At 39.1% G+C, this 11,054-nt stretch overlaps 2 protein-coding genes across 2 annotated transcripts; both read right to left on the bottom strand.

Moving 5' to 3' along the window:
• Positions 1–2,053: 2,053 nt before the first annotated feature.
• On the bottom strand, positions 2,054–6,870 carry LOC103508679 (ATP-dependent Clp protease ATP-binding subunit clpX-like, mitochondrial). The gene is made up of 9 exons (XM_026823216.1): positions 6,461–6,870; positions 6,170–6,325; positions 5,688–5,847; positions 5,462–5,472; positions 5,050–5,218; positions 4,360–4,539; positions 3,565–3,687; positions 3,116–3,348; positions 2,054–2,429 (listed from the first exon to the last, which is right to left on the bottom strand). Exons 1-9 carry the CDS (start codon positions 6,854–6,856, stop codon positions 2,253–2,255), a joined length of 1,605 nt encoding a protein of 534 aa, XP_026679017.1. The 5' UTR covers positions 6,857–6,870; the 3' UTR covers positions 2,054–2,252.
• Positions 6,871–6,998: 128 nt separating this feature from the next.
• Positions 6,999–7,609, bottom strand: LOC113467180 (probable malonyl-CoA-acyl carrier protein transacylase, mitochondrial). The gene is made up of 3 exons (XM_026823221.1): positions 7,594–7,609; positions 7,164–7,381; positions 6,999–7,013 (listed from the first exon to the last, which is right to left on the bottom strand). The coding sequence occupies exons 2-3, from the start codon at positions 7,347–7,349 to the stop codon at positions 6,999–7,001; spliced, it is 201 nt and encodes a 66-aa protein (XP_026679022.1). The 5' UTR covers positions 7,350–7,381; positions 7,594–7,609.
• Between the last annotated feature and the right edge of the window lie 3,445 nt (positions 7,610–11,054).

The raw sequence follows: 11,054 nt of genomic DNA, 5'->3' as shown, positions 1-11,054 counted from the left end.
TTTGGTTACGATAGGTGCTGCGGTTGGCGGTATTTTGGGCGATTTTTGGCGGTTTTCAGCTATACTGACTAAACGGTTAGAGATATTGTAAAAGTAACAATAGAAAAACACCCAAATGAGTATAATTTCTTGTCCACATGTGGATTATCATACAGGGCGGATGGAAATTTTCCCTTCTTCACACCTTTAAGTAAATCATTCTTCTGCTCTTGGATGGATTTAATGGTTGGACAAACAAAATTTCTATTACACAAGTTTAGTGGTGTGTAATTTTCGTCACATTCCCAGTCAGCACACACGATTGGATGTAAGGCTCGAATCAAGCTTACAAATTCACCTGTGTAAGTTGGATGACATCCAGTCTGCATAGTACGAGTAGATACACATGAAAAACTTTGGTGAGATACCTAGGTACTTTCCTAAAGTTTATTTATAGTGTTTTTTATGGTCTGAAGAAATAAGATTGTGAGAAAGCACAATAATTAACTACCTAATACTAATGAACAGTCTCGACTAGATAACAATATGCATAGTTGCTTAACTTTGGAGATCAATGGACAACGGGAAAGAACTCCACAACTTTTTTACTCTTCATGTTCACTACATACTTCAAGCAACATTACATTCAAACTTTATCAAAATGGTTGATGCATTCTTTAAGCTATGGCCACTAGTTCTTCCATCTGGTACCGTACAACTAGTGTTCTCTCTTCTCCGATTGTAAAAGTTGACATCTCCAATCTTACTTACCACATCTTGCCAATAGGAAGCTCATCCTTTGCACTTGTTTTGTGTAGAGTTCTTGTTATAGTTATACGTACAACATACAGGGTTTTAAAGTTTTCCATCAGTAATATTACATTCAAACTTTATCAAAATGGTTGATGCATTCTTTAAGCTATGGCCACTAGTTCTTCCATCTGGTACCGTAGGACTAGTGTTCTCTCTTCTCGTACTCTATAGTACGATTAGATACACATGAAAAACTTTGGTGAGATACCTAGGTACTTTCCTAAAGTTTATTTATTTGCCTAGTGTTTTTTATGGTCTGAAGAAATAAGATTGTGAGAAAGCACAATAATTAACTACCTAATACTAATGAACAGTCTTGACTAGATAACAATATGCATAGTTGCTTAACTTTGGAGATCAATGGACAACTGGAAAGAACTCCACAACTTTTTTACTCTTCATGTTCACTACATACTTCAAGCAACAATACATTCAAACTAGTTCTTGTTATGAAAATGTTTATGTAAATAATTCTGTGTGTTTAAATTATTGGTGTGGATGTGTGTTAAGAAATGTATACCTTGGGATTGACTAGAATCATTTTCAATTTTGCCAGTCAATGGCCCGATCTTATGAACCAGTGAATTTTAAGAAGGGGATTTGCCTTACCTCAGTAAATTGCGTATGAAAACAATTCTGATGAAGTATTATTTACTTTACAACGCTAATGAACTTCTTGACACTAGTTTGGACTTCCACCAAGAGTTTCTGACAATTTACTTTGACTCTGACGGATTTTTTTTTTTTTCTTTTTCTGTCTGCTGATAAAAAATCCTATACCAAATGCAGCCAGTGCACTTACTTTGAGCATCCCCTGTTGTACTCCTTCACCGCCTACATCTCTCAGTTGATGAATGCCGGGTACCGCCCCAATTTTATCCACTTCATCTAGAAATACTATGCCTGAGGAGAGAAAAACAAGGGTAAATTATTAATGTCACTGTCCTGTTATTGAACAAACGAAGTGATTTCTGAGTTTTTATTTAAGTTAATGATTTGCATTCAGATTGTCTATTTGTCTCACCATAAATCTGGCTGGGGGACTTTAAACAGGGAAGATACCGGCCTGAAATTTCCCTTGCCAAAGGTCCGGTAGAGTCCTTTTTACTTTCCTTATTTTACTATAGGAAGGAAAGTAATGTAATCGGGTCAAATTTTCGCTGGTCAGTTTTTAGTGCCAAAACACGTTTTGAGGTCCCTAGAGCCTAAATCCAAAGTTTCAGCCATTGGTCCGTGTGTCTGTCTGTAAACAAAAGAAAATTCTCCCATTAGTTAAATCTCTCATTAAGTCGTTGGTGAAATCCACCATAACTTCAAGAAACTTCTTTTTCACAAGATGTTTTCGACCTATGATAGGGGATACGGGCCTGAAAACACCATACCTTCCAGGCACGAGCCCCCGGGGGGCGGCACCGGGGGGGCTGTCATCACGGCCGAATATTCCCAGGGCTGGACTCGGCCTACTTGGCTTCCGCTCGTCTCATTTCTCTCTCAGGCACGGCATTGCTGTTCTGTTCTACGCGGGTACCTCGAATGTAGGAGGGGGCAGTGTTTTTGAGCACGGTGTCCTCGGTAATGTGAACCATGAGGATGTCCGACCCTGGAACCTCGTACATTGAGTCGAGGAGGAGCGACTCCTGAGGAAAATGAGAAGGGGAAAAATACAATTAGTTTTACATGTTAGGTTGTCTGGCTGGGGGACGTTAAACAGGGAGTAGACCAGCTTAGTCTCGCTGGGGGACTATAAACAGGGAGTATACCAGCCTGAATTTCCCTTGCTAAAGAAATAGCCAAGGTTGAGGGGGAAGGGCATCCAATCGTAAAATTTGTAGCTAAAACCAAATGTCAACCCAAAGCGATCACCCTGGTTAGGGCTGATTGAGAGGCTGACGAAAAACGCCGACCCCGTCTGTACATGGGAATAGGTGAAGAAAAAGAAGAAGAAAGGTTTTACATATTAGGGAACAAATGAGTAACCCCTGTAAATTCATGGGAACAAGTTGAAATGCTAGAGGTATTGCTTGACTATTGGGTGTCATTAATCCAATTGATTGCACATGAAAATAATAATGGAAAATAGCACCAAACAGAACGACTTAGGATAGGTGTGTAGGTTGGGTGAAATAGCTCTTGTGGGAAAATCCTACCACTTTAAAAGCATAAAATAAATGAATAAAAATATTTCAGGGATATAGTTGATCCGGGGATACCACTGCTTGTTTAGCCTCTGGTAAAAAAAAAGTCCACCTTGTTGATTGTAAATCAATAGAACCCGGGAATCGAACTCAGAACCTTCTACTTTCCAACCCGTGTTTCAACTCACCATAATCGCTCTCAATCCTCTGGCGCCGGTCTTCTTCTCCAGCGCCAGTCTAGCGATCGCTTGTAGCGCCTCAGGCGAAAATGTCAGGTCCACCTTGTCCATGGTGAAGAGGATCTGGTATTGCTGAATCATGGCGTTCTTGGGCTCGGTCAGGATTCGAACCAAGAGCTCCTGATTGAGAGAATGGAACGGAACCAGGATGGGGAAGCGGCCGACAAACTCCGGAATCATACCTGACAGATGGATGGGGAGAAAAACGGTATTACCTCGGCGGTGTAGTGGTCAAGGCGCTCGCCTGGTAAGCAGGAGGGCGTGGGTTCAATCCCAGCCGAGATATGGAATTTTATCCTCAATATAATTTGAGAATTTGACCACAATAATAGTATTAGCCTGGTGTAGTGGTCAAGGCGCTCGCCTGGTAAGCAGGAGGGCGTGGGTTCAATCCCAGCCGAGGTATGGAATTTTATCCTCGTCCTCTCCCACATATCCTGCCTGTGTGAGTGTGGTACAATCACAGATAGCGAACGGTACGTCCAGACATGTTGCTATGGTCTGCGCCAGGAGTGTTTTACCTGTGAATAACATTGGAATCAAGTATTAAGCTGTGTCCACACTCCACACGTAGTCGACGGCTGTCGATCGATTTGACTGAAACCGTCCACACTGCCTTGACAAAACACATAGATTCACCTCGTCGATCGACGGGCGTCGACTACGTGTGGACACAGCTCGAGATTAAACAAGGTTTGAAATTGAATCAGCCCCATTTTTGAACGCACAAAGAGGTATAAAAAAGTAAAAAACGTCAGATCAGCCTAGATTTAATGCATGTCTCAAATTTAAGACTTCTCTACTCAAGAACAATTTTTTCTTGGGCAGTTTGAATTTCCATTCTTTTACCTTGATATCATTCTTTACCCTTTTTGGTTCCAACTAGGTACTTGTACTAGAAGACGCTGTCCTTGATCGTGTCTAGTTGATTCTATATTTCAATTTTTGCTTTAACCAATTTATTTTTTACAATTATTTATACCTGTTCCAGCTAGGCCAGTTAAATATGTATTAGATAGGCAATAGGTACACATATTATAGGTATTTCTTCCCCGTTTATTTTCCGTTTTTGATAGTTAGGTTGTTGATTTGTATTAGATAGTAAAGGGAAACCGTTTATATTGTAAATAAATAAATAAATAAATAAATTTTCAATCAAAAAAGTCGTGTGTGTCTACAAGTCATCTACTCACCAGATCCAGTAGGGCCAAGCAGTAGAATGTTGGACTTCTCCAGCTTCAACTCATGTCTATCCGAGTCCAAAATATCCGATCCACTGCTGGAGCTATGTGTTGTGTCTGTCGGAGTGGATGCTGGCTGATAGGCGCCCATGTTCTGACCGCCCACTCCCATCTGATTGATGTGCAGAATGTCTGACGAACAAATCAAATTAAAAATAAATCAGACTTGAAAGGATTAATGAGGAAAGGATTAACTAGAATAAGGATTAATAAAAGCACTTTTTTCTTCAAAATAATTTATTTTTATTTCGAAAAGTAGACAAAAAAAAAAAAAAAAAAAAAAAAAAAAAAAAAAAAAAAATTCAAATTCCTTTCCTTTTTTTTTTTATTTTCTTTTTTTATTTCGAAAAGTAGACAAAAAAAGAATAAACAAACGAACATTCAATATCCTTGCTGTTGTTCTCTATTCTCTCTTCTATTTTATTGATTAAATATAATATTCATTCATTCATTCCATTTATCAAGAGAAGACTTTTTTGCCTCCCAAGTTATTAGTTGGTACTTGATATTGTCATTCTATCATTTTCTTCTTGTCAAATACCCAACCTTCAGTCTTTATAGGCACACTTCATTTCTGTTGTATAACTTCTCTCATAGTTTATTTAAAAAAAAGTCTTGACTTTCTTTAAAAACTCATCTTACCCTGTTCCATAAGGGAAATGTCCTGGGTTTTAGTGCTAGCCTGACTCTGGGATGGCGAGGAGGAAATATTGTTGTAGATACGCTTGTAATGATTGTACACAGCCACCGAGAGAACCTTCTTGGCATGCTCTTGTCCCACCACATGTTTGTTCAGGTATTCATAACAGTCCTATGCGAGCAGTATAAATAAGCACTATTATTATTGTTATTGTATTAACTGGTGACTAGACAGGGCTGCCCAATCGGTCGATCGCGACCAGCACACCCAGCAGTGTTTGAACCTAAAACGTGTTTAGTGTTTGAGCAGTGTTTGTTAGTGTAATGTAGCAGTTGTTTCATTGCTACGAAATAAAAACGGCGATGAAACACTCATCTTTTTTTCATAAAAAAAACCCTGGTACTATCATCTTACACGCCCGAATACTCCAAATTTGTAGACCAAATTCAGAGTCAAGTCTCTCATTAGGTAAGTCAATCGCAAGACTGTATTGAAAATTTAAGTCGATCTTCCTCTGAAAAGGTTGGACACCACAGAACTAGAGCTCAATCAGTTTTTTTTTCTTTCTTTTTTAGAAATTTGAGAGAGGGAACTTAACTGTTAAGATCTCTATGTATTAACTGTTAAAGTCTTAACTTACCAAAGTCAATCAGATCCCTGGCTTCCACTTGTTTGAGGAAAGCATCCTTCTCCTTATTGTCTTCTTCAGCAGACACGGCTGCTGATTGGTTGGCTAGATCAGCAAGGGATGCTGCTCTTCGTCCTGCTGACTCGGTAGAGGGGGCACCGAATCCGAGATACTAGAGGGTAGAGAAAAATACTAGACATTAGAGAGAGAACTGTCTGGCTGGGGGACGTTAAAGAGGGAATAGATCAGCTTGGTTTGGTTGGGGGACTTTAAACAGGGAGTATACCAGCCTGAATTTCCCTTGCTAAAGAAATAGCAAAGGTTGAGTGCGAAGGGCATCCACTCGTAAAATCTGGAGCCAAAACCAAGTGTAAGCGCAAAACAATCACCCTAGTTAGGGCTGATTGAGAGGCTGACGAAAAACGCCCACCCCGTCTGTACACGGGAAAAGGCGAAAAAAAAAAGAAGATGACAGACTATAGTTAGTTAGATACCTTTTCATTTTTCCGTCGGCTAATAAGTCGATCCAGTCCATTGTAAGCTCCAGACGCTACGAACAATATGTTGGTCGTATCTACTTGCACCATTTCACCTCGTAACTTGCGAGGTGAGTTCTTCTCTGGTACGTTCACTATGGTGCCTTCTAACATCTGAAATCACGAAGGACATGGACATTAAAATTGATTTTTTTTTTTTTTTTTGTCTCTCTACGTTATACGTAGCTAGACCAAAGACCAAAGCCAGTGTTAGGGTACCTGTACCAAAGATAGCCAGTGTTAGGGTACCTGTACCAAATATAGCCAGTAGAGGATGGAGATGCTCAAAAGTATTAACTTACACACAAAAGTTTCCACATGTGTACAAGGGTCTCCACATCGGGGGCAACACAAGTGACTGCCTCCATCTTTCTTTCCCCCATCTTTCCCATTACCATTTCCTGGTCCCAAGTTACCACTACTGTCTGATGATTTGGGTGACTTGTCATCATGGGAATGTCTCATTGTCACTAAGAGAGGTGATAAACACCCAGGGAAATGTTTGGTCGGAGACAACTGGGCATGAACCCCAGCATGGCTTTTATTGAGGTAGCTTTGGATTCGGGGAACATTAGATGTTCTCGGGAGCTGATGCAACCCCACGTATTTGCTTGCTGATGCAACCCCACGTACCGTTGTCATCATGAATCTGCACCCTGAAATAGATGTTGACAATGTTTAGAGAATCAACTTTAAGAACTTTGGATTCGGGGGACATTAGATGTTCTCGGGAGCTGATGCAACCCCACATATTTACTTGCTGATGCAACCCCACGTACCGTTGTCATCATGAATCTGCACCCTGAAATAGATGTTGACAATGTTTAGAGAATCAACTTTAAGAAAAATATACTCTATAGCAGTGTTTCCCAACCTTTTCTCTACGATCGCCCCCTTTCAGAATTTGTACAGATTATCGGAACTGTGATCCTTTTTTTTTTCAAGATCTTACCTCCTTATGTCCTGCAATCACTTTACAATGAGGGAACAAATAGTTGGCTACTCTACACTCGGGTTCCGGTATGCCTCTATCGACACACCATTCCTTAGCTCTCTTCATAGCCAGGTTGAGTTGTGAGTCTGGTCCGTACATAACGGAGGCCATACCACCTGGTGCTATCTCACAGGCAAGCTGCATGGCTTGCGACCGGATCTTGATCAGTTCAAGAGCTGGAAAAAAGAAACAAAAAATGTAAAGGGTAAATTCTTCACAACTTCACAATACATATGTGTGAACAGTTGAACACATAATTTTGTCATTAAATCACATTCAAGGGCATATTCACTTCTCCTAATTTTCTCCTCTTCCAAAATTTTAGAAAGATAAACTTTGAACTTTTTTTTCTTTTTAAAATCATTACTAATTAATTATTCTGACTTACCAGTTTCATAATCAAAAACTCCTTTACTTTAATACCTTAACTCTCTTCTCTCCTTCACACATTCTTCTCTTCCTCTTACTTTCCCTCTCCTCCTCTTTCTTCCCTCTCTTCCCTTCTCTTCCTTTTTCTCTTGTTCGTTCTGTATACTGGTAATAGTATGTACCTCATTTTATCTTGACTTTCTTGTCCTCCTCCTCCTCTTCTTACTCCCCCTCCTCCCTATTCTTCTCCGTCGTCTTCTTCTTACACTCCTTCTCCTCCTCTTTCTCCCCTACCTACTTTTCTCCTCCTCCTTCTCTTCCTTCTGATCTTGTGAAAGTACCTTACTTTATCTACCTCTCTCCTTTTGCTTCTGCCATTCCTCCCTTTTACTCACCCCTCCTTATTCACCTCTTCTTCTTTCTTCTCTTCCTTTCTCTAAAAATGAGAGATTTATAGAGAGACAAAGGGGGATTTTCCTTTGAGAAAACTGACCACTGGAAAATACACCTATATACATATCTACCTAAAAATGAATCCTCGAGTAAAATAAAGAAAAAATGCCCCATAATACAGAAAGTTCTTTTTTCCACATTTTCTTAAAGCCTACTTGATTGGAGTTTACGAACAACCGAACCTCTATAGTCTATACCAGTGTTTCCCAACCTTTTCTCTACGATCGCCCCCTTTCAGAATTTGTACAGATTATCGGAACTGTGATCGCCTCTAGCTCTTTCCGTTCTCGAGATATTTTGTTTACAGACAGACACGGACCAATGGCTGAAACTTTGGATTTAGACTCTAGGGACCTCAAAACGTGTTTTGGCACTAAAAACTGACCATCTTTGCCCCTAGATAGCCATCACCCCCTTTATCGCTCCTTTTATTGATCGCCCCCATATCGCCTCCTAAGGCTTCATCGCCCCCATGAAAATCTCCATCGCCCAGGTTGGGAAACACTGGTCTATATATACCTACCTACATTACCTACACGTAAGGTATTACATACACATTTGAAGGTTAGAGTTTTTGACTTTCGACTTTCAACAAAAAATTTTAACAAGAAAAAAAGTGAAAGCTCTCAGCCAAATTGAGTTAGTTTTCCTCTCTCTCTCTCTCTCTCTCTCAATCTGTCATCTCATCTCCTCCTTATGTTTTTTTTTTCTCTTTGAAAACTAAAACACTTCAACTCCTTCTTCTTCATCTTTATTTCCCTCTTCTTCTTTTTCTCCTCCTCTTTCTTTTCGTCTTATTCACCTCTTTTTACTTTCCTTATTCTATAGGAAGGAAAGTAATGTAATCGGGTCAAATTTTCGATGGTCAGTTTTTAGTGCCAAAACGCGTTTTTAAAAACTAATTTTTGGATTATGAAAAAATCTTTCATTAGTGAAATGTCTCAAAAACCTAAACAAGATGAGTGTGATGCTTCTATAAATCTATACAATCACTCTAGATTTCAATCCCAGTCTTAAGTCTTTCCAAGTTTCCAGTCCCTGTGTACAATCCCAAGCATGTACCATGTACCTACCTACTGGGTTTGTTGAGATTTTACACAGGGACTGGAAAGACTGCACCTATAACAGGAGAGAAGAGAAGAAAAGGGAGGGAGGGAGAGGAGAGGAGAATTTGAATTTAATTAAATATAAATTTTGAATAATTATTCATTTTTATTTACTTAATATATAACTATTAATAACAATATGACATCTCTTAAGCTAATAAATTGGTAACTTCTAGAGATGGGGTTCTCTCCTTACCCAACAGAACAAATGAAAGAAAGGGAAAAAAAAGAGGAGGGGAGGGGAGAGAGAGTTTACTCTGACAGATTTTTTTTTATTCTTTTTCTGTCTGCTGATGCTGATAATTTTTTTTTTTCCTCCATTCATTTGTTGATTTTATTTTTACGTGATGGAACAGCTGATTACTGATCTGCTGATCAGCCAATCAGATTAATTTCTCAACAATGGATTCCTCCTATTGGTTGGTTCATATTTAAAATCGTCCAATCAGAACCATGGATTTTATTTTTCTCTGTGAGATATGTTTTTAAAAACCGCGCGAGTTTTTAAAAAAGAAAATTTTTGGCTGAAGAGTTTTGAGGTAGTGTCGATTTGTCGAAGTCGTGCCTCTTTTTAAAGTTTTAAAATAAATTTATGAAAAAAAAAAAAAAAAAAAAAAAAAATTGAGGTAGTGACTAGTGAACAGACTTGAAGAAAAAATATTGGTATCCTGCTGGTGTCCTGTAGCAGGGTAAGTATTAGCTAGGTGCTAGGTTGCAGGGTAAGTAACTTGAGCAAAAGTTACCACTCCCATGCCAAACTGTAGAAACAGTAACCTAACCCAACAGTCCGAGCCTATCATAACCTGGTACATAACCACAACCTTACACTCATTTTGTACATTGGAAGTTGGAGTTCAAGTCCCAGCAAGGTCAAAGTCTTGCCTTGGTACTTGCACAAGATTTATTTCTGAGAACTAGCAGTAATGGGGCTCAACCAAATGACAATTTTTTTCGAGATGGAGTCCTATTCCGATGTAAAAGTACCCAAAAAGTGCATTGGCGCACTCAAATAGTGATGGGTCGTGGGTAAATACCCACTGGGTGGGTAAATAAAAATTGGGTATTTACCCGGGTATTTATCCACCCCCCGGATAGGTAAATACCCGGGTATTTTAAAAAAAGAAAAAAAAATAAACAAAAAACATCGTCACTTGATTTTTTTTTTTAATTTCCCGGGCACAATTCGACTGAGGCACTTCTTGAAAATACCCGGGTATTTATAAAAATTGGGTATTTACCCGGGTAAATACCCAGGGTATTTACCCCAAAAATAAGTACCCGGGTATTTACCCATCACTATACATCAGGGTGATGGTCTCTCTAGCTCTAGCCAAGTTAAATTAGCAGGCTTATCCTGAATTGCAGTCAACCATTGTGAAGACTTTAACGTTGAAACAGCCATGGTTTACACATGAACTGACGTCATCACGAACTGACACATGAACTGACGTCATCATGAGAACTAGTGGTAATTATGCAGAAGCCATGAAAAAAAAGCTCCTTTTTGTATTTAACCTAGAACCCTATAATAACACTAATCACTGCTCTAATTGTGAAAACTTCTTTTTGCATTTAACCTAACCCTATAATAACACTGGTCACTGCTCATTTGTGCCAGTTCCTTTGGTAGCAATCTTCCCCTGACATGACTTCTGCACAAGTACCAAACTTCTTATAGCTTACATACTGCAATTGGAGTAGGATCATAAACTGTAGGTAGGTAAATGGATTTAAATTAAAAAAAAAAACAACTTCAGAAGTATTTCTTGCTTAAGAAGGAACAATATGATTTGCTTATTTTCAGGCCACCAACAACTCAGGAGACATTGTAGAATCTCCAATGTATCGAGGGTTTTCTTCAAGTAAGTAAAATAGTAATGGTTAAGAGATGTCTAGAAACTACTGAAAAGAACATTGGTGA

Source organism: Diaphorina citri, unplaced genomic scaffold (genome assembly GCF_000475195.1).
Source record: "Diaphorina citri unplaced genomic scaffold, Diaci psyllid genome assembly version 1.1 scaffold424, whole genome shotgun sequence".
Classification (NCBI taxonomy): domain Eukaryota; kingdom Metazoa; phylum Arthropoda; class Insecta; order Hemiptera; family Psyllidae; genus Diaphorina; species Diaphorina citri.
This window is presented reverse-complemented; position numbering and strand designations above follow the sequence as displayed.